Source organism: Argiope bruennichi, chromosome 5 (genome assembly GCF_947563725.1).
Source record: "Argiope bruennichi chromosome 5, qqArgBrue1.1, whole genome shotgun sequence".
In the NCBI taxonomy this organism is placed as follows: Eukaryota; Metazoa; Arthropoda; class Arachnida; order Araneae; family Araneidae; genus Argiope; species Argiope bruennichi.
In genome coordinates, this window is record NC_079155.1 from 24,136,795 (window position 1) to 24,164,001 (window position 27,207).

At 27.8% G+C, this 27,207-nt stretch overlaps 1 protein-coding gene across 1 annotated transcript in view; it reads left to right on the forward strand.

Moving 5' to 3' along the window:
• The first annotated feature begins 1,950 nt into the window (after nt 1-1,950).
• Nucleotides 1,951-27,207, forward strand: part of LOC129968213 (cGMP-inhibited 3',5'-cyclic phosphodiesterase 3A-like) — an 87,844-nt gene continuing 62,587 nt past the window's right edge. The window contains exon 1 of the mRNA XM_056082066.1: nt 1,951-2,263. Coding sequence (XP_055938041.1) covers nt 2,222-2,263 — 42 coding nt within the window. The 5' untranslated portion in view covers nt 1,951-2,221. The remainder of the gene's footprint in view (nt 2,264-27,207) is intronic.

Sequence of the window (27,207 nt, forward strand, 5' to 3'; positions counted from 1 at the left end):
GAAATCAATAACTGGAATAATTTGAAGGCCAGGAGATATTTTATATTCTGAATAAAATAATACTTTGAAAAAAAATGACAATAACGAACCATTCTGTTTTGTGTAGAAAAAGGAAATCATAAAATAAAAATATGCATTAGCAATTCGCACGGAATTTTCACAGCATTAATTTTTCATTAGAGATAAAAAGAAAGAGGTGACTAATATTAAGAGGCCAAGTCTTAGACTAAGATTTCATATCACCGTGGTGAAGACTACATGCTCTTATACTTCTGTTATAAGCTGTCACCTGTTACTCGAAGGCTTGTTTAACGCATGAGCAAAGAGTATTTGGCCCACACTATTTTATTTTTTTCTTATCATCATTTTTACCTTCTCGTAAATGAAAGGCAAAGAAAATATAATAATTGTGAAAAAATTCAAAGCTCGAGATTTCAACAAATCTCCACGTTTTAAGATCTTGAATTCTAAAAACACATTTTTTGGGAAATCTCTGTCAATTAGTCCGTCCATCTTCCTATCTGCGACAAAGATAACTCAAAAAATTATTTTGATCTAGGTGGATGAAATTTGGTATATGATCTTCACACCAAATTTGTAGATTTATATCAAATTTTGAACAGAATTTATTTTGAGGAAGTCTATTTATCTGGTTGTTGGAGTATAAATAAGACCGATAACAGCAAAACGAAGAGAGTTAAATAGATAAAATTCGGTACACAGATTTAACATCGATTTTGTTAAACAGGGGTTGACAGTCTATCGATTTTTATTTTCAAAATCATGTAAAAGTGATAACTCTAAAACGCATTGAGTTAAATATAACAAATTTGGAATGTGATTTTGTGACTGCAGTTGCAGTTCTGAGTTAAATTTTGATTTCAAATAGTTGGGGGAAAAAGGTGTTTAAAACACACATTCGAATTTTTTTAGAGAGTATATAAGATTATTTTGGGGCGATCATTCCCCATGATTTACACATTTTTAAAATTTATGGAACTTTGTTATTCTTTAAATATTGTAAAACTTGTATTTTTTAATGAATTTTCAAAACTTTTCCACATTTTTTGATTTACCTATTGTTTACCTATCCATATATTCCGCCACTTATACATTTATGTTGGTCTCCTTCACGTTGGAGTACCTAATTATACGGTGTAAATATATTATATTTCTATCAAATGAACCTGCACATAACACCTTGTTATGAGAAACAATTTATTGATTATTACATCAGAAATAATAAGAGAAAAAAACTGTTGATATGCAGAGAAATTGATTTCAAACAAAAAAATTGAAATCCTTCTGTAATGATTATAATAAAGTGCGTAATTTACGAATAAAGATCTCTTACTCAATAGAAAAGAGCTTAAATAAACTAGTAAAAAGAAAGATTAAGAAACAGCATTCATTAACGACAAAAGAATGGACAAAAATTACTGCCCATTTCCCAATTAGCCGCTCTTTCATCGATATAAACAATTCTTTTTTTTTTCAAAAAAAAAAAAAAAAATTAAAACCCACGCAGAAAGAAATGAAACGCCAAATCGTCAAAACAGCATTTAATCTTCGTTATCGAACAAAAGAGCTCCAAACGAATTGCTGTTCTAAGCAAGAAATGAGAACTGAGTGCGATGAGAACCTCCCCCCTATCCGGACCACCCCCAGCTCACTTTCAATATGCCTTGTCGCTTCCATAAAGTTAAAAATTCGCCGATCTCATCCATCCTACTTTTCGAATATCGATCCCCCTCCCCCAACGCCCCCGAGCACTCCAAGAAACAGATCTCAAAGGTTAAAAACCTTCTCTCTCCCTTCGTCCAGCACTCGGAACCTACCAAACGCCAATTCCGGAGTTGAGTCTCTCAGCTTCGCAGCCCACTCGCCAGGTGTCTCTGCCAACGCCATCCCTTTCCAACACACAAGAGAGAGATTCCCGACCTCCCTCTCGAACATCGAACGGCCATCGTCTGCTCTCTGTATCCGGTTTACCATCATCGACAGCCCCCGTTTTTTCGGTTGATCTACCCTGGATTGCCCTCCTTGTAGATCCGGCTACGCAAATCCAGAGAACCCAGCGGAGAATCCACCCTCGGCTAAAGAAGCCGAGGAAAGTTCCAGAGAGTGAATTGGCGGCCATGTTGTCGGCTACCTGGGTCACCTGCACGTGCCGTGCTCCCCCGCCCCCCGCTTAGAACGATTGGGGGAGGGGAGGCATGTGATGCCGCCTTGGGCAGACACCATGGGAAACACTCAGCCCAGGGTGAGTTAAGATAATATTTGTCATAAACTGTTCTCACTATTCCATCCAGCCCACCAAACAAGCATTCGCCTGGTGCTCGCCACCAAACGACTTTTGCTATCCCTCCCACTCCCCGGTGTCAATTAATTTGCCAATATTTTATATTGTGACGTCATAAGGGCGCGTTCTTTCGCTCACGCAATAAAGCGAGAAGATAAATGATAAGCTTGCTTTTATTTTTTTGCAAGAACAAACGGGTCTCTGTATTCGATATGCATTGAGAAAAATTTTGCTTCTTGGCAATAATGCTAAAATTTTGCAAAATTGTGTTTTTAGCAATAAATTTTTAATTGCAAAATTTAAATGCAAATTTTAATTCATTCTTTTAAAAATTTTAGAGACCATTTATACTTATCTTCATATTAAAGTAAATTTTAGTTTTGGTTATGCATAAAATAGGTTTTTGCTAACAACCTGTTGATGGCTAGAAAATTTATTCCATTGCAGAATCTTTCACTACTAAAAAAATTTGCCCTTATTATTTAAATTAAAAATGTTATTCGATTTTTTTCTATTTAAAACCATATCGATTTATTAAAATTTTGAACTAAATCATTGATTAATTGTATGCAAAATTGACTTTCGGTTTGACAAGATATTGTGGTACTTATTGCGAGATAGTTTGTATATCTCATTTTTATAATTGCATTATATGCATAAACAAAAATATATTATGCAATCTGTTAATTGCATTTGAAAAGAATAATGCATAGTTTCTTCAGTTCTTGTTTTCCAAGCATAAAATGATTTTGCATTCGCACAATTTATGCAAGAAATAAACTTTAGAATTTTAGTGATATACTTTGCATTTTATAAATCATGCTCTTTATTACAAAATAATAATAATATCTCTCTGTATATTCTTTCTTATATGGAACTTATATATACTGTCAAGCACAAGATAATTACTTGAGTTTCGCTTTAATGAGATGCAATCTCGAATAAAAATTAAAGTACATCGTATTACTAAAACGATTTACGATTTCATGCAAACAATTTTACTTTACGATTTCATGCAAATTTTGTCAATTAATTTTAAAAATAAATAAAGTAATTGTTAAATAAAATAAATAAATTAATTAATGAATAAAACAAATAAAAATTAATATTTTATAAATTAAAACTATTATTTTATGTTGATAGAAAATCAAAAACTAATTTATATCTTTAATATAATATTGAAAATAAATGAAATAAAGCAACGATATTATGCAAAATGGAATTTTTTTTAAATCAGAGATCAAAATCTTATCATGGAAGTTATTAAAAAAATTCAATAAAGTGCTGTTATTTTTATCGAGATTAACTAAAAGAAATTATTGTTCAGAATTGATTTTGATACGAGATGAAAGTCGATTTATATATAACATAAAACCTCGATATGTAAAATGAAAAATCTATGTCCCTTCTCTTTGTTGATGTATTATAACATTTTATATTTTAATTGTTATATCAATATACATTTTTATATTTTAAAGTGCCATATGATCTTTCTAAAAACATTTTATATGAAATAAATGTAGTACAATATTATTTGTTTATAAGTGAAAAGATAAAACAAAAATTATCAGTTAAATAACTGATAAGAAGACCAAATATTGTCATTAGATTGCTAAGTTTGAAAAGATATTAGAATTTGATATGAAATACGGTATTTCTTTTAACAAAACAGAAAACATTTGAGTTTTCTTTTCTTGTTTTATTCAGAAATCATCAAATGAAAAAAAAATCAAATATGGATATTTTAGCAGCTTATTTGTACTGAATCAAATTTGTTGTTGAATTTTGCTCTTTTGTTGGATAGAATTATATCTTTAATACTATATATATTTTTTTACTGTGGATAGAATTGCTATATGTAAGATTTTTAGACATACATCTATTCTACTAAGCGAATCCAGCCATTTTCTTTTTATATTCCTAGTAGGGAAAAATCTATTCGATCTTTGTGGTATTCATTTGATTTTTTTCAGTTTACCAAGAAAGAATAGTTTTTTTTTATTAATTTATAAGAAAAGTGTATAGAATATTTTTTAAATTTGTCATCTGTGTATTAAGGATTTCATCATTTCTAGATAAAAGGAAATATATTCTTTAATTCGTGCATAGTGTTTTAATAAAACGAAAAAAAAAGACAGTATTGTAAGTGATAAGCAGACATAGTACCTCGTATTCAAATTGAATTTATTTATTTTTGCAATTTAAATAGTAAATAAGGCTTATTTGTAGAACTGGATGTTCAATGTATACTCCAATTAAAAATAATATAAGGTTTTAAATAACTTTCACGTTAAAGAAATTAATTGCTTTCACGCTGCAGTAATTCAAATTTGACTTTAGATTAAATCTTAAAATATATCATTAAAAAGAAGAAAATTCTTGCTTCTGAATAAAATTCTTGCTTTGGTGAAAATTTAATCAAAATTGCTTCAAACTTCATTTAATTTTTTAAAAAATAATAAAAAATAAACAATTATCTAACTATACAATCATAGTATCATATTGTTCTTGAATAATTTGAAAATAAGGGTATGACAGAAATAATTTAAAAATAATTATGTGCTAATGATAATTTAAAAATGAGGCTGGAACTTTATTTTATTCTCTCTCACATCTGATTATTAACAGTTCCGTCAATCATTATAAAAAAATAAATTTTGATTTTTTTAACATATCTGTTAAACACCATGAAGAATAAATTTAACAAAAATAATGCAAAAAAGATTTTAAAATGTTAAAAAACGCTAATTATGGACAACTGATGATCACTTTTTAAAATGCATTCAACTCATGCATTGTCATTATCATTAGAAAAACAGAACTGCGCATATCATAATGTAATCTAATTTCTAAATGCACATTGTCTAATGCTATGGCATCCTTTTACATCGTGAAAGATGCATAAAGGATATAGAATTGAATTGTTATTTTGGATGTATATTATGTAAGCACGCATTGACTCTATTGAGAAAAAAATATTGGGCAAACTGATTTATTTAGCTGAAACCTGATTATAATTAATGACAAATAGAAAAGCACGATATAATCTGACTGCCAAATAAAAAAAAGTAAAAAGGCATTTATATATAAAAAAGTTGAAATTACAGTTAAAATCAAAATTATCAATAATTCTATATTTTATGATCTGAATAGATCGAAATTTCCAGTGAAAATGTATATTTTACACTTTTGTAGAATGGTTGCTTAGCAATAAAATTAAAATATTTTTAGCAAAAAAAAAAAAAAAAATACGTTTGCAGTCTAAATTTCTACCAATAATAAAGAAGAATATACATGCGTATTTTGGCAGTTTATTGGCAAAATCGTTCGATGTATTTTGAAGTGCTGGAATGTGATCTTAGGAAAGAGTTTTTGTACTATTTATTTGAATTGTAGTAAATTAAAAATCAAAAGAAATTTTTACAATTTTCAGCGATGAGTGTTTCAAAAATATTGTTGGATAAAATTGATTCTTACATCATTTTAAGATTTTAAAAAATGTGTTTTTCAATGATTATACAATGTTGTAATTATTGTGTATATAATTTTTTTGAATACTGTAAGTTTAAAAAAAGACTTTTAAGAATAACTTTCATTGTTACACTAAAATTCAATTGATTTTTCATTTATTTTTTAAATATTTTATCGGCTGATTTTCTTGATATATGAGGAAAACAGATTATCTTTATTATATTAGTAGCTTATAAGAGGAATAAGAAAGTAGATTTACAGCACGGAAGAAACAACCATAATTTAAAGACAGATTACTCATAATCTTAATTTTTAAAAACACTGTATTGTCATCGAGTTTGACTATACAAAGAAGTTTCATGTGCACAATAAACATAACAACTGATAACTATAATGCTTCAATACCTATCATAATTTAATTCTTAAAGATAAGATATTCTGTAGAGGAAATGTCTAATATCTGTTAAATATTCGATTTTATTTAAACACAGTCAATATTCTTCAGAAAATGACTGTAGAATGCAACGTTATAATGCAATTACAATAATATTGAAAATGAAAGTGAATCGAATGATGTATGGTGAAACGAATGAATTGTGCTTATCTTTTTAATCGAAATATCTTTTTCATATTATTTAACGTTACTGTTTAAAAATTTATCTCTAATTAAAAAAAACGGATCAAAATATCTATAATATCTATTTTCATTGATCTTTAAATTTAAATAATTGTTTTTTTCTTCAATTCAAACATTTCCCTGGACGATTTTCAGGAAGAACGTTTTTATTAATTTGGCAAGGAGCCAAATTGCTAAGTCAAGAATCATAATTTTTTTATATATAATTTAGACTCTAATAGCATCATTTACAATAAAATTTCTATAATTTCATTATCTCGTTCTCTCTCTCTCTATATATTATTTAAATGCGGTTTCATCAACAAATATTTATTTCGATTTTTATCACCTGCAATTCAACAGACAATATTATTGTCATAAAAAATGTGAAAACGACATTTTCTTCATTTCCATAGCTTTCGCTTTTGCTATATTAATATTTCTAACATTTATCACGTAAAGAATATCACTTCGCAAATTCTGTTAATAGCGCTGTACAATGATTTAAATCTATGTGAACAAAATCACTTCAAAATAAGCAACTGAATTGAAAGCTATGGTTACTTCAGGATTATTACTTTTAAATTTGCAGAATTTACATAAAATTTTCAGTTTACAAAATATAAATTTTTTCAGAATGTATTTATTTGAATTCTATTCAAATTTAATTGCAAGAAAGCAGTCATTAAATTTAAGCAACTAAGAAAAAATGTATTTTTTTGTGAATATATACATGTACTATAAGTTTAGTTTAGTTTAGCTAGTTTTACAACTTATTTTTAAGATGTGTAATTTGCAAAATCCTTGTAATTTTGAATGCGTTTTCATAATTAGTATAATACTTGAGTCTCATTCTTCCCTCAAACTTTTCATAACATATCAGAACAGTTCGTGCGAATCAATTATAATGCATATGAATCTTAGAACATTATGCTTTTTAGTAAAAAAAGAGAAATTTTTGAAGGAAATTGTTAAACAAAATTACAGAGAATCTGTCAGCAACTTAGACAAATGATATCTAATAGTAATGCATGATATATTTTTTTTAAATGACAAAAATAATTTTAAAAAGTCAAAAGTGTTTGAATGCAATAAATGATTGGTATTTTTGGTCAAAAAGAAGCATAAAGTAAAACTTTTCTAATTTAGTTTGCCAAACAATTTATCCAAGATTTTGTAGATAATTTATGAAATAGCCTCCCAAGTTCCCCAGCTAAAAAATAAACTGTATTTAAGAATTAACATTCGACGGATAAATAACATGGAAGTTTCCATTTTTATCGAATTACGAGTCATTAAAAGAGAAATAATATCTTTTTAGATGAAAACATTGCTAATATTACGATTCAGATACTACAAAGCATATTGAAAAATTGTTTCACTAAATGTTAACGAAAAATACGTGACAGACTTTTCTTTATGAGAATTTTATAAAAAGATTTTATCAAAATTTAAATTCAGATGTTACATCAATCTCCCATAAGTAAGAAGATTTTATCAAAATTTAAATTCAGATGTTACATTAATCTTCCATTTCAAAGCAGCACTAGGGTTATTTTAGGAATGTCTTAGTAAACTTGAATTACTTTCAGAGGACAATGCCTAAGACTCCACTTCCTCTCAAAGCTTCTGCACTATACCAGCCATAGAGCATTTGGTCCCAACTCATTTAGAGCGCTCCACATTGCTTATAAGGCAGTCTAGAGTTCGGTGCCATCCGATCTTGAAAGTGATACCTTACCACCAGACCACTGATGCCTGTATCAAAGTTGAGAATACGAGAAAATAGCCTTTTAAAAATTAAAATAGCATTAAATCATTTATTATGCAAATATGAAAAAGAATGTAACTTTAAAGAAAAAAATAAACAAATAACTAAATGCATATTAATGCAACTAAATGCATTATTTTCTCTGTAAATCGATTTTGAATTCGGTTACTTACCTTAAATAAAACTGAATTATTCAATCAAAATCAATGAGAGATTTTCTTGGGGCTTTTTGCTACTAAATTTTGTACGAAAAAAAATGAGCATACACAATTAAAAGTGTTTAGGAAAACATCTGGTATAAATCTTATCAGTTTTCCAGTTTTCATAACTAAACGTGCACTAAGTAATTTAATAACAACAATTAAATTCTTTTATATAAGAGTTTACTAACAATTTCATGCAAGTAAAATTATAACATATCTCTACTATTATCAAACATTAATGTGCATGTGAATTGGCCCTCTACAGACTGTTCTAGATTGTTCTGTTGGCTAGACTGTTTCACTTGACACTACCAAATTTGGCACATGTATATCTTGTAGAGTGAAAATGTTCGTTGAGGAGCAATGTTTTGAAATTTTAGTTAGAATTCTTATGAAAAATTGTGCTTTGGCATTTTCTAAGATAAATTCCAAAAATGTCATTGCATAAATATAAATTTTACTTTTCAAAATTTAAAAATTGTCTTCGTAATGATACAAATTTAATAGTCTTGCGCATTTTTTCTAAATTTTGACAATTTCTTAAAAAATATTTTTTTGCCTAATTTCCAACAATAGATTACATTGTTGCCTTGAAATTTAAACTGTTTTCATTGTTTCATCAAATATTTAATTGCGCGCTTTTCTTACACTCTTGAAAGCTATAGAAGAAAGATTCTATTCAACAGCTGTGTAATTTAAAACATAAATGATAAAAAAGTGAAATTACAATACCTCAAAATTTAGAACATAAATGAACCTAATATTTATGTGTTTAATAATGCAGTGATGTTATGGATCTGTCTCCATTAGAAAAGTTCATGCACATGTTAAACCAACAGTGCATGAACTGTCTTATTTAACTGTTCATGCGTATGTTAAACAGTTAAGACAATTAAAATATGACGGCTTTAATGTTAAACATTTGGTGGAACCATACTCATAAAATTATATCTAAATGATTTATCTGAAATCGAATATAATTAACATTCTCAGCTGGTATCCTAAGGCGATTAGTATATGATAAATAAATATATTGTTAGCTTATCGGTATTTAATCATATGCATGCAAATGATGAAAATTGAGTGAAGCCAAATTCAAGGAACTAAGTATTTTTAAATTTGTAAATATTTACCTATCAAGCATAGAGCATTTTCGAAAATTGGTGAATGTAACACTAAGATAATTTTTATAAAAATCACGTTAACTAAATAAAAATAATAATATTTTTTTAAAAACATATAATTGTAATTAAAATAAAATTCGCAAATTTTATGCAGTTTTACAAATGTTAACATAAGGACAAGATGGCTGAATGTTCTGCTAGATAAATGTTTCAAATAACAATTGAAAACTCCCCTGTCTACAGAAATATTTGACCACGGCTAAATAAAGAAATAGCTTGTTATCATTTCATAATATCAGCCATAATTTTTTTTGCAGTTAAAACTACGCACTAAAGCATCTTAATACAACGCAGCAAATTATACATTTGTCTCAAAACTTTATGTTGCCTCGATTCAGTTTTGTGGAGACGTAAGTGCTGGATACAAGTATAAATTACATTACAAGTGAAGGCTAAATATTTTAATCTAAACCATTTTTTAAAAGCGCAATTTTATTATTATCTTGAAAATGAAAAGTTTTTATTTTAGTATTTTTGCATTTTTTAGACAATAATTTATTATTCATAATTCAAAATTTTTGTTAAAATAAGAAAATCCTTTTTTTAAAAAAATAAATTCACTTACAAATGGCATTAATCATTGGGAATCAAATTTTAATTTAATCGATCGATTAATTGATAATTTAATTACAATATTGTTATAAAGAGCACACAACTGTGCAAATTCTAACACATTGGGAAGTAAATGAAAAATCGATAACAAAATTCTGTCTTCACAAATATGAATCGAGTCTAGTTAAATGAAAATAAAATCCAACCTGACATGCAGTTGCAAAGTAAATAGAAATGACGTCATAGATCAATTCAAAGAAAGTGAATTATATGATTATAGATATAAAAAAAGGTAACGTTCTACATAGAAAATACAATAATCCTCTGAGGAGAGGATTTTTATTATGAGAATGAAAGTTATATATTTTCTATTCTCTAATTATCCAAATTATGTTTCCTTCTTCAAGAGTTACCTATAACATGGAGCCAATGCAACGGTAGACTAAGGCTATTACTCCAAATTCACAAACGGAGCATAATAGAGAAACAAAAAACATTTTCTGTTTAGTCACGTGGGCCATTAGCGTGGGAGACTAAATAGGGACACAAAGTATGTACAGGAACCTGTTTTCGAGTGGTTCCCCATCAAGTACAGGATATTGTATGGTATATCTATTACTTTCATGTAAATAATTAGATTACTATGTAGTAAATGGATTAATTAATTAAGATGTAAAATCATATAGCATTTAAATAGTTCGATTTATGTCTTGGCGAGAGTATTATTTCTCTGAAAGATTGTGGGTATTATTATTTTTATTGGTTTTATTTATAAGATCACTAATTTGTTATGGATATTGATATTGATTCTGTTTAGTTATGTATTTATTTTTTAACTTTTAATGCAGATTTGTCTCGGTCAGTAATATAATAAGTTTTCTTGAAATTATAATTAGATATTTAATTAATAAAATAAGTGAAATTTTGTCTTTTTTTCTCACGATACCTTCTGAAATTAATTTTGCTCAAAAATGATTTTTAAATCACCTTAAGATTCAAAATATTATTTTTCTAATGAAACAAATTTATATGGCAATAAATTTTTTTCTGATTTTTTGAATTTTTTTGCGTCATTTTCATCAATATTTCTCATTGTTGCTGTGACTATGTGTGTGTGTTCATTGTTTCATCAATTAATTGACAACATGATTTGTTTCTCGTTGTTTAGAACTAAGCAAGAAAGCTTTTATTTGTTATCTGCGCAGTTTGCATGATGGATTAGAAGGCCAGGTTAAAATAACATGAAAAATGTTCTGAAATCAGCGTCATTTCATCAATATTTCTCATTGTTGCTGTGACTATGTGTGTGTGTTCATTGTTTCATCAATTAATTGACAACATGATTTGTTTCTCGTTGTTTAGAACTAAGCAAGAAAGCTTTTATTTGTTATCTGCGCAGTTTTCATGATGGATTAGAAGGCCAGGTTAAAATAACATGAAAAATGTTCTGAAATCAGAAAATGGATAATTCGAACATGCCTTCATTGTTATAATATCTGGCCTCTCAAAAATGCTAGTCCCTTTAATAAGAAAAGGATTAAAAAATTTTAAATGGGAATAGTAGAAAATTTGTGAAACATCTCTAAAATAGGCCTTTTAAGATATAAACTGAATGAGATTAGACATAGAAAAAAAACATAAAACATTACAAAAAATATAGTTTTGTAAATCAGGATTTTTACTTACGCATTTAGTATTTCTAAAATTTTAATTTACACGCGAAGTAATTTGTAGTAGACTGATTCAATTGATGTTCTTCTTTCTTATCAAATCACAATGTAAAATGAAAGAAACTGCATTTTATATAAATGGCTTATCTAAAGATACATTGAATATTTTTTGGAATTTCTTAATCTATAACAATTTTTACAGATAAAGTATAAAATGATATTAACATTTATAAAGTACTGAGTCGTATTAAGAGGACATAAAATATGAGTAAGGGTTGATTTGAGCATAAAAAGGGCTACTTTTAATGGTATGGGTAAGATAGGAAATGGGTATCTGCAGAACTTCAAACTATCGAACTTTTTTATGATCCTGCATGTCCTTCAACTGCATTAAGCCAACCATTTATGAGCCTACAGTGACATTTTATGAATTTCCGATTCACTCCTGAAAGTACGCAATTATTCAAAATATTTATTCCATCGTAGAATAAATTGCTTTTAATGCAATAATTTACTTTAGGAATTATGGTGAAATTCTTAAAAGGATGTCAAAATTCAAAGTCATGCATCTCTGAGTTTCATATTAAGACCACTTTTCTGTAAATTTTAAAATGGTAGTAATGCGAAATATTGTAAAATGTTTGAATGTCTTTCATGATTTATGTGCAAATGCATTAAATATTATTATTATTTTGCCAAAACCATCGAATAATAGGAAAGCTCAATAATCAATTAAAATATCAGGAAAAAAAGTACGAGATGAAGTATATGATAATGCTACCATGCAATTTCTGTCTTTTGAAGCTAAAGGGGGTGATTTCCTTGAAACGGTATCGCATGTTTATAATACAGATGCTATTTCTCCTCATTTCTGGATAAATATTGATTATCTTGAGGAAGACCTTGAAATCTAACAGTATTTAATTTTCTATTTCCAGAGTTCAGCAAGTAAGCGTTTTACACTTTGTAGTATAACAAAGTTAAAGAGTATGTATTTTAGATACCTTATTTCAATAGATTTTAACGAAAATTTGATACAAAATTACAATTTTAGTCACAAAACCACATACCAAATTTCATTTATCTGAAATAATTGCATTTTTGAGATAAAACATTTACATGCTAGCGAAAATACAGACCGACAAACAGTCTAAATAACTCATGGATCGATATTTTATACGTTAAAACAATAAACACTTTTATCGATATTCATTTTTGCATTTCGTATCTGATGTGTTTATTTGTACTCAAACAAATTTTCTGCTAATTTCGTTAATTTTGTCGTAACATTTCGTTTAAAATGTGACGGAATTTTGCAAATTTAGTGTGAAATAGAGACCGAAACTCCTTAGCCTACCCCAAAAAAGTTTTTAATCACCCTATTCACAAACTGACATGCATAACTATAATATTGTTTTTCTCAGATTTTTGAAGTTTGAAACGTAGACATTCGTTAAAATCTCGAGTTGGAATATATTGGCAATAACAATACTTTCTCTTTTTATACTCCGTATAAGGTAAATTAAAAATGTGATGGTCCTTGCGTGAAGCAATTTCATAACTGAATCCATCATGTCCTCCTTGGCGAGTTATTTGGCGATTCATCCCTTGTATACGTAAATAGTATCCAAAATTCGAATTTGTGTTTTAGACCAGTTTTTCTCAACCGATTGAAACAATGATTGAACACAAAATTGCATTTGTAGTCTTAAAATTTCATACCAAATTTGATATATTTAAGTCACTGCGTTTTAGAATTATCACGTTTACATGTTTCTGAAAATGTAGACAGGACAGACAGTCAACCCATAGTCGAATGTGTCTCACAATTTGGCAAGTGTCTATACAAGATATGTTAAATCTCTGCACTGAATTTTATTTATTTAACTCCATACGTTTTGTAATTATTGTGTTTATTTATATTCTAATCGCTGAACAGACAGACGTCCTCTGAACAAATTTTCTTCAAATTTGATAGAAATCCACAAATTTGATGTAAAGTCTGAGTGCCAAATTTCATTCGTCTAGCTGAAAGCGCTTTTGAATTACTTTTGTCACAGACAAACAGACATACGAGCATTTTCCAAAAATGTTTTTTTCGAATTCAAGGAGATCTAAAACGCGAAGATCCGTCAAAATCTCGAGTAGGAATTTTTTGGCAATAACAATATTTTCTCCTTTTATATTCCGCATGCGAGAAATCAAAAATGTGATGGTCCTTGCGTGAAGCAACTTCTTAGTGCTAAATGTATGTGAATTGATAAGATAAAAAATGTTTACTACCTCTATAAAAAAGATTATTAATCACAAAATGGCCAACTCGCTCTAATTCCAAATCGTTTGGTCAAAAAATAATTATCCATCCAAAAAAAATCAAGCATATTTTGTCACTTCTAGGTAACTGTCGTGACTTCTTCAGTAGATGAAAAAAAAAAAAAAACTTTATTCCTGACTAGTACTTCGTCTTCTGTCGAAAAAAGGAAGTAATCATTCTTAACTAAATCAGAACTATATGAGAAATGGCAATGCATTTATCACTTGTAAATTTACGACGATGATTAATTTGGGGCGTGGTATTTCATGAACGAGAATGGCATCATCAAAAACCACAAAATATAAACTGACATTGAATTTGACTTTCAAGAGGATTATGTATTATAATCTCTTTATGAATTGTAAGATGCATTCACCTTGGACATAAACGACAGATAAATTTTCAGCATCTCTGTACATTTTAATTGCTGTAATTCTTCTGATGGGGAAGAACTTTTGGTTTACCCATTCTAAAATGAGTAGGACCATCTGTTTTGTTTCAAAATTTCTATCCATTTTCATTTGCTTTGGGTCCAAGCTCCTAGAAACTTTATTTTTCATTGCTGATCGTTCATTTTAATACAGATCATCCTAATTATTATTCTGAGTAATTAAATTAGTATTTTGAAATATTTTCACAGTATTGAGATGTATGATATTTAAGTTATGCTTGAATTTTAGTTTTCTTAATGTAAAAAACACATTTAAAGATGCTGAATATCAATTTTACTGCTAACCTATTTAATTGATTAATAAATGTGTGTTTAATTGTTAAACAATTATTGAAAGAGGTAAAATCGTAAGTAAATAACATCCTTTAGTTCATTACCTGATCGCCAATTGTGCAGACTGTTTTTATGATTATTTGAGCCGGCGTCCTGGCATAGGGGTAGCGCGTCTTCCCCGTGATCTGGGCGTCCCGGGTTCGAGTCCCGGTTTGGGCATGGTTGTTCTTCTGTTGTTCTATCTGTGAGATGTGTAAATGTGCCCTCCTGTAAAAAGGGGTTGTGCAAGCGAATGAGTGATGCGTCAGTAGCAAAGTCGTACTCTTGGCCCTAGTTGGCGCTGCTATAAAAAATAAGAGACGTTCCTCTCAGGCTTAAATCGCTGTCTTCGTAACAGCGGGCTTGTCAGTGGCAAGTGCCATAAGAAACAAACAAACAACAAACAATGAATATTTGACAAGTGCCTATCGTACATGTTTTCCACGGCCAACAAAAATTACTACAATTCTTTCGAAATCACCAGAAAAGAGAGAGCTGCTTCCAGCAATTCTGTAGAAAGAATTTTCAGTTTTAGATAAGCTCCAAGAGTAGCATTTGCATTGAAAATCAGTATAACAAAGAAAGATTGAAAGGAGAGAAATCACGGAGAAAGAGTTTTCACCTTTAAAATAGCTTCTTGAGTAGCATTTGCATTCCAAAGCAATATAATGGTTTAGAAATATTGCGTTATACGGAAAAAGAAAGATTTTCTTTTGATTAAATTATCATTTTCTTTTCTGTATTTGAAATTTGCACACTAGTGTATTTTCAGAAACAATACCCCATGTAAACTATTCAGTAACATAATATTCAGTATTTCTGCTGATTTAAGTGGATTTTGGCAACATAACGAGCTGAGACTCGTTATGAGAATGCCTTATTGATGTATAATAGTTACGAAATATTAATATTTTGAATGAATTTAGCAGTTTTACTGAATCTGTCATCCTTGGCGTGTTATTTGGCGATTAATCAATGGAATAGATTAATAGTATCCAAAATTCTAATTTGTTATTTTGGACACGTTTTTCCTCAACCGATTGAAACAAAAATTTGACACAAAACTACACTTGTCACAAAATCCCATAACAAATTTTATATATTTAAGTCACTGCGTTTTTGAATTACCTGTACCTGAATCTTTACATGTACCTGAAAATGCAGACATATAGACAGTCAACCCATATATAGATTTGACAAGTCTTTACTGTAGATGTTAAATCTGCATACCAATTTTTATCTATTTATCTCTCTCCGTTTTGTTATTATCGTGTTAACATATATTCGAACAATCAGACGTACGGACTTCCTATGAACAGATTTTATCAAAATTTGATAGAAATCTTCAAATGCGGTGTAAAGATCGCATACCAAATTTCAACGGTCTAGCTCAAGGCGTTTATTAGTTATTTTTATCACAGACAGGCGGATATTTTCTAAAAATATATTTTTAGAACTTAAGGAAGTCTAAAGCATGTAGATTCGTCAAAATATTGTGTTCGAATTTTTCGATGATTACTATACTTTATCTATACTATGTATACAAGAAACGCAGAAAACTTTCTCTGTACGTAGTATAGAGAAAATATACTACGTATACTTTCTCTATGCTACGTATACAAGAAAGTAAAAAACTGATTGGTAGATTCCATAATATTTTTAATAATAAAAAAATGCAATGAATGAATTTCAAATGTAAAAAATAACTATAATTAAAGTAATTTTTGCTTTTTAGTGCATCAAAAAAGTATTATTTTAAGATGTTTTTATTCTTCTAATGATAAAATGTTAAATTGTAAAATGCATAACATAAAATAGAAATTTAAAATGAAGATTGATTAATCTATGATCAATTTAAATCTTCCAGTATCGTTCAGAAAATTATACCATCTCACGACATCTTCAAAATTTAATAAATGCACATATATGCAATAAAAATCTAAATATAATGGTATATGACATCTTAATAAATAGAACGCAGGATTTGTAGAACACATCGATCGGCAATCTGTACCTTAATTAGATTTCCATTGTCAGTCACTCAAGCATAAATTTTTTTTCGGGAGAAAAATGTTAAGGAATTTCGCTTATGCAAAATCAATAAAGTACTTTCTTCGCGTTAGATAAAAAATAAAATTGGCTCTGAAGGATTTCGCAAACAATAGAGTCAGAATTTAACCTTAGGTAAAAATCAGAAAGGGAAAGTTTGTGAATGAAATGAGTAGGTGTTAGCGTATTTTATGGCAGAATATTGGGAATCAGTGTTATTAAATCAGGTTATTTATCTTTTATTGACCGTGTAGATATTTAAAAATTAAAAATAAGAACAATAGATTCTAATATTTTTGCTAAATCGTGAAGAATCATTTACAGCTTAACAAAATTAATACGCATGAATTATTTTTCTAAGTAATAACAGAAGTAATTTATGCATAAAAACTGACATTATACTGAGGCTAACACTGCTCAATAATTTTGTCATTTTATAAATAAGGCTTGAACAGAATAATGTTCTTGATTTTGGATGTGGAGGACTTTTTGTAAACTGTGTTATTCATCATAAATAATGTAAAAATTGTTTAAACGCTTTACATCGCATATCGTTTGACTTAGATCTTTAATTTCACATATGGATAGATAGCATTTTCAAAATGAATACTATGAAAATCAATTTTAATTATACTTTTAATTCATTAATAATTAATCGAAATGATAATTTTCCTAAATAACCTTTTAGTATATTATAGCATAAAAATTACTTTTAAATCACTTAAAAATTAAAAAACAAGTAACCTTTCAATCCCTTTAATCACTATATCTTCCATGACATTGAAGCAATTTCTAATATTACTTGCTTGGGCAGTAAATCTCTTAACAAGGAGGATAATTTTACAGATCTAATAATGGCTGCTGAATGAATGCCGAATCAATAACTTCCCTCGGCTTTAGCAACAAAATTGGAGGCCATTTGATGACTTGATGACTTTAGAAACAAAAATGAAGGACCTAGAATATTCAAGAATATTAGTGGTATCTCCATTGGGACGATTTCTGTCGTTTGTTCTAAAACATCCTATGCGCGATAACAGCACCTATGAAATCAGTAATCAGTCAGTCAGTAATAGAATGAATCGAATCGAAAGAGAGTAATTGAAATCTCTCGGAGGGCTTCATGTTGTTGCGATTTTTTAATAATGATTTGCTGTTTGTCTGTTACTATTTACATGCTTTTCGCTGTGTCTTGTTACTTCGTAATCGTGTTTTCGTATAGAACGTAACGTTTCTATTTCTTACTAAGCCTTTTGAATGTTGCTACTGAATGCTGTCTACATTTATCTATTGTCCTCTTCAGTTTTAGACTCTCCAAAGTCTGTGCATGAAACAGCTACTCATTTAACAAGAATATGAGTTAAATGCGTTGGATTGTTTGCAAAGTTTTAGTTGTGTATTTATTTTTCTTGGTGGATTTGTATGCCAAGAATGTGCCTTTATTCCTTTGCCTTTATATTTTATTCCATATATTTTGGAATAAAATATTATCTTGAATCAATTTTAGTTCTTCCCTACTTACTATAAATTTTCTGTAATATAGAAAGGTAATAAACATAAATACTACCTATAATATAATGGTTCGCCGCCATCTATAACCCTGGACGGAATTTTAAAATGAGTATAGGAGTCATATGAGTATATGAGTCACTATCAATTTTTATATGAGTCATTATCAATTCGAACTTCTAATTTTGATTTCAAACAACTCACGGAGGTGTTTGTTTTTATGTTGGAACTGATTGATCTATCATTGTGCAAATAAACCTAAGCATGAATTGGTAGCTTTTATATTCTCCTTTCACTGACCAAATTGAAAGTTAATGCCAATATTTCCTTTCAGCACTTTCAATTTTTATATTCAGCACTTCATTCTGTGTGAATATTTTATGTTTGAGTGTCCGTGAACATTGTGGATACAGACAATCTCACTATTTCACTTCTAAAATGCAGTATAAATCAATTATTTTGATTTTTTAAAAGTTTTCTGAAAATGCGCATGATATATTCTATTACAGAATTTGTTAGTTAATCTGTGACATTCAGATCTGAGGTGTCTGAACAGACTGTCTAGACGGGCGCATCTTCTAGTAATAAAAGATTCTTTGAATCAGGCTTTCAATTTTTTTCCTTTTCTGCGCTAATAAGTATTTTTATAGCAAGTTCTCAAATATATCTAAGTTTGATGATTGCGCTAGGAAGAGAGATACTTTGATCGTTCTGTTACGTTTCTAGAGTTGACTCCATTCTATATTGTAATTAAGTTAACAAAGAAAAAAAATTGAATAATGATTTTTTTATAATACTCAATTAAATAAAAAAATAACCTCTGAAATTCAAAAATAGGCCCTGCTGGTCGTTTCAAATTTGAAAACTATTTTTTTAAATTTGCGGGTAAGGCTAATTGTGATACATTCGTTTTGCTTTATTTGAAAGAATATACCGGAAAAGGGCTTTGTAAAGGTTGTAAGAAAATGAATACCCATTAAAAAATTTCCATAAGCGCATCATCAGATAAGTATGACCAGTTTTCATTTACTGAGTTGATATTTTTATAAATCAAAATGGATACCAAACAACCAACGTAAATGATTTCTTTTAATAAACAGTAATGTTTTAAAAGTTACCATTTTTCAAACGGATAGCGACAGTTACAAACCATAATTCAAATAGAATATGATATATAAATGAATCAATTTACTAAGATGATAAAAACTGACGAATAAAAAATTCTAAGTATTGTATTTGTATGGCATTAAAAATATCAAAAGCGCTTGTAATGTATAAAGAAATTGACAGATTGAAAATTATTTATTTATTTATAAGAATTAAGCTATTGATACTATTCTGAAATTTGGTATTTTAAATATAAGTTTTGAATTTCACACAAAAAGTATACTGCAGTTGAATTAGATGATCAAAATGGTTTTCAGAATAATGAGTTAAGGAAGTTACCCTCATTTTAATCATTGAGTTTACAACACATTATTACCATTTGTTTTTAAAAATGAGATTTTAAATGCTTTATATATTCATTAAGGAAACTATGAGAATACATTTTTAAATGCTTTATATATTTATTAAGGAAACTTTATGAGAATACATTTTTAAATGCTTTATATATTCATTAAGGTAACTTTATAGAGTACATTTGTTTTAAATGAAATTTGGTTGTTGCTTGAATTTAAAGCTGCCAGAGCCATGCTTTGCTATGTCTATTACATTTCTGCAATTCATAAAGAAAAATATTTATGTATATATGCTAGATCTCTGCAATGAATTTTATATCTAAAACTTCCAAATTTAGCACATAAGTAATTTTGAGGGGAAAATGCGCAGTTCTTTGAGATTATTTTTTGAAATGTTTTAATTAAAAATTAAGAGAAATTTTCGATGTTTTATCCCTATAACTATAGAAAGTATTAAAGCCTAAAATTGAATTAATTAGATACTAACTTAATTTTATACAATGCTTATTTACTATTTATTATAATTTTAAAATTATTTTTAAGCTTATTTTCCAACAATATTTTTCACTGCTGTAAAAAACTCGAGTCCTTTTCGTTATTATGACAAATATTTCTGAATGGATTTTCTTTTCTGTTGTTTATGATGAAAACACGATTTATTTTTCTAAGATAAATAGCTTTTCGTTTAAAGAAACTTCAATATATTTTTTAAAAATTCTTTCACATTTACAATAAGGTTTATCTTCACAAGACAGCAATAATGGGAAATTTTAAAATACATTCATTTTTAAATAATTTCAATCAGAAGGTTTCAGCATTAATTCAAGTTTAACCACTTCCACTTTAAATTCGGACAAATCTTGAACTTGCCTTTTGCGACAGGATCGAAAACCAGGTCATCTTTTATGATAACTTCCATAGTTCTAGGTTAGATCATCTCTTTTGTAAGAACTGAGTTTGGATGATGAAATCTATTTTTCATCCAAAATTTGAAATTCTAGAAATGCTGTAAATTCTAGATTGAATTTTTTAGCCAGTAATTTTATAGTTTCTTGTAAATAAATGACATATTAAAACCAAGGTTTATAAGCGCTTTAAGATTTTATCTGCATCCAAAAAACTCGTCAACAATTAACCTTTTGGCTTCAATCTTTAAATTAATTCTGAACTTTTGATTTACATAAAAAAAATCGTCTGAATTAATACAAAACTGTCTACTGCAGAAATAGAGAGATAATTTTTCTTACCAAACGATTAAAATTAATTATTATTTTCTAGTGTTATGAATTTAATAACCATTCTGCAGCATTCATAAAAAAACTAAAACAATGAAAAGATTTGTTGTAAAATAAATTTAATGCTTTTGAAATATTTATTAAAATCGAGGCATTTCAACTGAAATAAAATTTGTATTTGTCAAAAGTTAATTTTTTTTTAAATTTTAAAGAAGTATGAAAATGAATTTTATGCGATAATATTCTGTATAAACATTGAGAAAAACCTTTGCATTTCGATTAATCTTTAATTAATATAAATTATGAAAATGATTTCCATAGTGATGCAGAATTTTGTAATTCTAGGTCCAAAATGTGCAATGTAGAACATTTCGAACACTTTTGCATCATGCAATTTATAGATAACATTTTGTCTTTACCTGCTATCATGTCAATATCCAAGTAAATAATTTTACGACATGAAATAAGGTAATGTTTCTGTTCTCATCCAGTATTTCAATTCTTATCTCTCAGTATTTTCAAATCCAAGCTTAAATGAAATAGAATTTCAGCTTATCGAATATCCGACGTTGGAGCGGATCTCTGCGCAATCAGATGTGAATTTTACCGAAAGCAATGGCACGTGAAGATCCGAATCTTGGCGAACTGCATTCTCTTTCGGAATTTCCACGGAAACATTTTAGCATTCCTTTGACCGAACTATTTTCACTGCTTCCAATAGCGAGCAGGAAAACATAAAAGCGAAATTTTCGTACTGGAAGACTGAGTAAAACTAGAATAATACAGATAAAATTTTTATTTCGAATGCGACTGAAACGATTTACAAGGAATGCAGAGAGAGCGCCATAAAAAGAAACTAAAGCTTTGAAATTTATAGGGCAAATAAATAGAGTGAATTTCTCTCGGATAACATTTTGCATCTATACGAATTATACTGCAGATCCTGATAGTGTTTTTGATGGTTATTCGGCGATAAAAATAATAAAAAGTTTTTGAAAACATTGTTTTACTTTCTGGTACACAAGGTATACAAAAGTAGGCATTGTAATCATCAAAAAAAAAAAAAAAAAATGAAGATCCTCAGAGGCCATATATTTTTCAAATTATATCCTCCTATCTATAAATATAACCTTATACGAGTAACAGATGTGAAAATTAGAGATTATCCTCTACAGCAAAATTGTATGCCAATAAAATTTTAAAACAATATCTATTTATAAGAAGTCTATGCACCTCGAAATGTGGACCTTGAAGAGATTTTTTTTAATTTTAATTAAAAATAAAGCTAGATTTTGGTGTCTTTTCGCGATCATTTTTATAAATGCCATTGCACAAAAAACATTTTACACTATTTTAAAATTTAAAAAAAATATTTACCAAAAAGAACTAATTTATTAGTTGTGCGAATTTTTGCAGTCTCTTAAAATATTTTTCGCCCGATTTTCAACAATAGATTATATTGTTGTCCTGAAATTAAAATTATTTTTATCGTTCAATTAAATATCGAATCGGGTGATTTTCCTACATTGATTAAAGCTAAAGAAAAAAGTATTCTGTTTATTGATCTTGAAACTACACAAATATTAAAGTAATTGTTAATGCATTGATTTTTAGAGATAGATAAACCGGATATTTGTTTTTCATGGCGCTATGAGACTCCATTAGGATTGTCTCCATTAGGAAAATTGATATATAGAATAAGTAGAATTTAATTAAGGCAGTTAATTTACTGTCAGATAATTTATGCTTTAACGTCAGATAATTTATCGGAGTCAGGATTCAAAGATATATCTAAACGATTTATCAAAATAAATATAATGAACACTCCTGACGAATCAACTGGTCGCTTGAGGCGACTAGTTAAATTAATAAAGAAGGAAATCGAGGGGAAAAAATTCCAATTAGTTATTTTTAGTCAATCAAGTAATACAGAAAATAATCGTTCAACAAATATTCATATGTTAAGACAAATTTGGGGAAGCATGAGGTACTGCCATAATCATATTTATCATTTAAGAGAAAAAAAAATTCGATAAAATTGATTGAAGATTTAAAAAAAACATGGAGTATTTGATAAGAATGCAGTCGATTCGGATAACTGCAAGAGGACCAATATATATCATATGGAACATATTAATAAGTATTTTATTTCACTTTATTTTAACATTAGTTATGTTGTGGTATTACATGTTCTTCATCAAAATACTGTTATAAAAATCATTAGGTGAATGTATAGTGAAAATCCAAGCAGGCAGCAAAAACGCAGTTGATATTCACACAAAGAGCAGAACTTGTGGATCTTTACAATACGAAGAGATATCAAGTGGCTAAACCGTTCAAGCAAAATAGAAAGCTCTGTGATAAAAATTTCAAAATGACCTTCAGTATGACCTTTTGCTTTTTATAGTTTCTCAACAGGATATAAAATTTTCTAGAACTCGGATCTTGACTCCCAATAGAGACATTGCCATAATTCTTGTATTTTCTAGAACTTTCATACCTATCGCCATAGTAGCCATTCTTCGCCAAGTTCGTTCATCAAGGCCCGGGTCATTGACACGACTTTCAGTAAGAATCCCCTAAAAATGCCGGTGAACTATGAACTCAATATTTCTTACTATGAAATTAACTGAGTTGAGAAATAATATAACAAATTCATAACAATATAAAATGATTTACAAAATCAAAATAATAAAACACATGGAATGTGTTTTTTTTTATTTAAATGTGAAATAAAATATCTTTCAATATTTAGAAAAACTGAAATGGCAAAAAAAAAAAAAAAATCTTTTAATATATGCTTGCTTCAAATAACATTAAGGACTTCATTTTTTAAAAAAATCGATACTCCTTTTAAGCTTAAAAACGTATTCCGTGCCATGTGTAAAAAATGTTCATATAAGTTTGCACAAGAATAGATAAATAAACAAAATCATACATTATGAAAATTTAATTTCTGTAATGTTGGAAAATTTAAATATTATTTATATTTATATAACGTATTTGATAAATTTGTGAATGTTCGTTAGAATCCCCATCAGAATTCGATGTGCTTACTGTTGATCGAACTTTCGCTATCCTAAAATTTTTGTTCTATATACTTTTTTGGTCCTGACCCACAGTTTAAAATGATTCAATATAGCATTGTTTTTCTTATAAAGTTTCATTTTGAACAATGTTTTCTGTTCTAATAAATTTTATAGAAACATGATACAAAAAACATGCATTCTTGTTAAATATTTATAAAAAATTTACATTTAGCAAAAACATGTTTTCTTGCATTATTTCTATTTAAAATTCAGAATTAAGAAACAGAATAAAATGATAGGAAATAAAATGTTATAAAAATAAAAATTTTATGTTGATTCTCCATGTAAACATTTAAATCATTAGAAATGATTTATTTTGTCATTTTAATATATATTACTTATTATTTGGTTTATAGAATTATATTTACAACCACGTGAAATTAGTTGAATTTTAAAGTTTATTCGATGTTTATTTTCTTAAAACCATTATGCATTATAAATTTAAATACATTTTAATTCGAAATGAATATTCTAATTTAAATATAAATTATGTTTGAATGAAAACTGCAAATTATACTTTTTTCCATTAAGCTCTATGTTACATTTTATATAATCTTTAAGAAATCAATCTAATGTATGTTATAAAATTGAATCATAGTATATTAATTTATATTGTATACATATGTGTATCTATATGCAACAAATTTAAATGTAGTAATTTCTTGTAGCTCAATGAGAAAGGCTTTATTTGTTTCAAAATTTTAATAAGATTTTCAAATAATTTAACCCTTTAAAGAGCCATTTTTTTCTAGTCATATTATGTTAAAATAGTTTTAGGCTTGAAATGAGAATAAGAAAAGGGATTCATTTAGCTTATTAGATAAATTTAATTTGATTAATTAATTAATTTGGTTAATTAATAACTAAGTAACAAATCAAGACACATCATTTTGTCTGAGATAAAGAACTGAAGCATCTAAGTTTCTGACTTAGTAAAAAAATTTGTCAGAACTTATGCCAACCTACATAATTTCATACAAAGATTGATAAATTTGGTGGGAGGCATACTTCCCACGGCCCTAGAAAGGGTTAAAATTGATAAATACTAACAATTTGCTATAATACTTCGAAGTGCTCATATCACTTATTGGTTTTATATCACTTTAAAATGCAAACTTGGTTTTTGCAGAATCTTTTCTTTAATTAGATTTTTCTCCTAAACTTACTATGAAAAGACTAATGCAATAGAGTTTTGCCATTCATTCATTGTTGAAATACTCAATAGGCAGATTAATTTTGAAATCAACTTCCACACAATTTTTTGAAATTAGGAAATTATTTTCAAAAATATTTGTTTTCTAAGCCTTTTTTAATTTTCAAATTTGAGGGAAGTATCTCTCACTTTATAATGTTTAAATATAATTTTATGATTTTGTAATCTTAGCTTCGGAGCGATAACGAAATAGAACTATATAAATAAAGTCTATAAAATAATTTTTTTTTATCATGATACGATGTTTCGAACTGAAGATTGTAATTTCTTTTATTTGACTCCATAAGTAGCTCAAGGGTTTGTTTTTACTCATAAGCAAAATTGTTTAAAAACTTGCTTGCTTTAGTGCTCTGATAACTTGGAAATAATTTTTTCAAACATTTAGTGATCCAAATTAAACGCTGATAAAGACATTTTTAAGTACTTCAGAATGTAACTGTATAATATATTTTTAAACGATATTTATAATGAGTTAATTTTTATAGTATTATTTATACCTTTTCATATAAGGTCTTTAAATTGAATTCCAAATTTTAAATAAAAAGTTTCTTCGAATTTTTATTATTTAAAAGCTCGTTTATTATTTTATTTTCTTCTTTCAATTTTTAAAGGAAAAAATTAATAATTCATAGAAATAAATATCATAGAATCCTGCAATGAGTTTTTCGAAAATTCATAATTACATGGCGCATCTTTTATGGAATAAAATTTTGTTAGAAGGAAAGCGATTTATGATTACTAAGCTTTCGGAAAATTAAAATATTTCACCGCCTTCAAAAGTACACATCGGTACAAAATTTTAAAAAATTTGTTCTATTAGGAATAAAGAAACAAAATTAAATTTTACACTTATGATCGTGTAATAAATGGAGGGAAATAATCAATTGAACAAAAAACAGCTTTTAAAACATACTTTTGCTATCTCGCTGTAAATATATATTTTTTATTTTAATTATTGGTACTTTTAACATTTCATTAGATGAAATCTTTAATCTATATTATGAACAATTGAAATCATTTCAACTTTTTTTTCAAATTCAGTAACAGATGACGCCACTTGTATGGAATAAAAAATTAATCTAATTAATCATACATTTAGCTGATAATTAAGTTATAAAAATATAAAAATGGTATATTTTGGTTGAAAGTACATAAGTTTACAAAATTTAAATTTAAAAACTCTAGTGAGTCAGGAAGTGAAAGTTTAAGAGATTAAGAATTTTTGTTCTTAGGAACGCGAAAAAAGCAAAGTTACATTAAAGTGAACAAAAGCATACAAAAAGCGAACATGCCTTGTCATGCAAAAATTGAGAAAATCTAAAATATTATTGAATATGATATTAATAAGAATGAAACTAATAATTTAAAGACGTTTGTGCCTATATTTGCGATTTTGAAACCAAGATTCCATACTTTTTTATAATCACTTTGCATGGTAATTATTTCAAAATATGATTAGATTCAAAGGTAACTTGCTTAGAATATATATGCGATGTATTTACAATAAAAAGAAATGCATCAATATTCGCTAGATGTTTTCCATTATAAAGAAATAAAAAATGTCGCCTTTTTGAAAACAAGGTGAATGTGATATAAAATAAACTTGATGCTATTTTCGAACTGCATAATCATTCCAACTATGTTAAATGTAAAATGTCATCCTACTCATAGCATTTGACTAAAGGAGAATATTAATAAAAACAGGATTAGAAAGAAAATACTAGATATAAATAACTTTTTTGGAGCAATTTCATATTGTTTTCGATTTTTTTTTATTTTGATGGAATCAAAAATTGTGTATTTTTG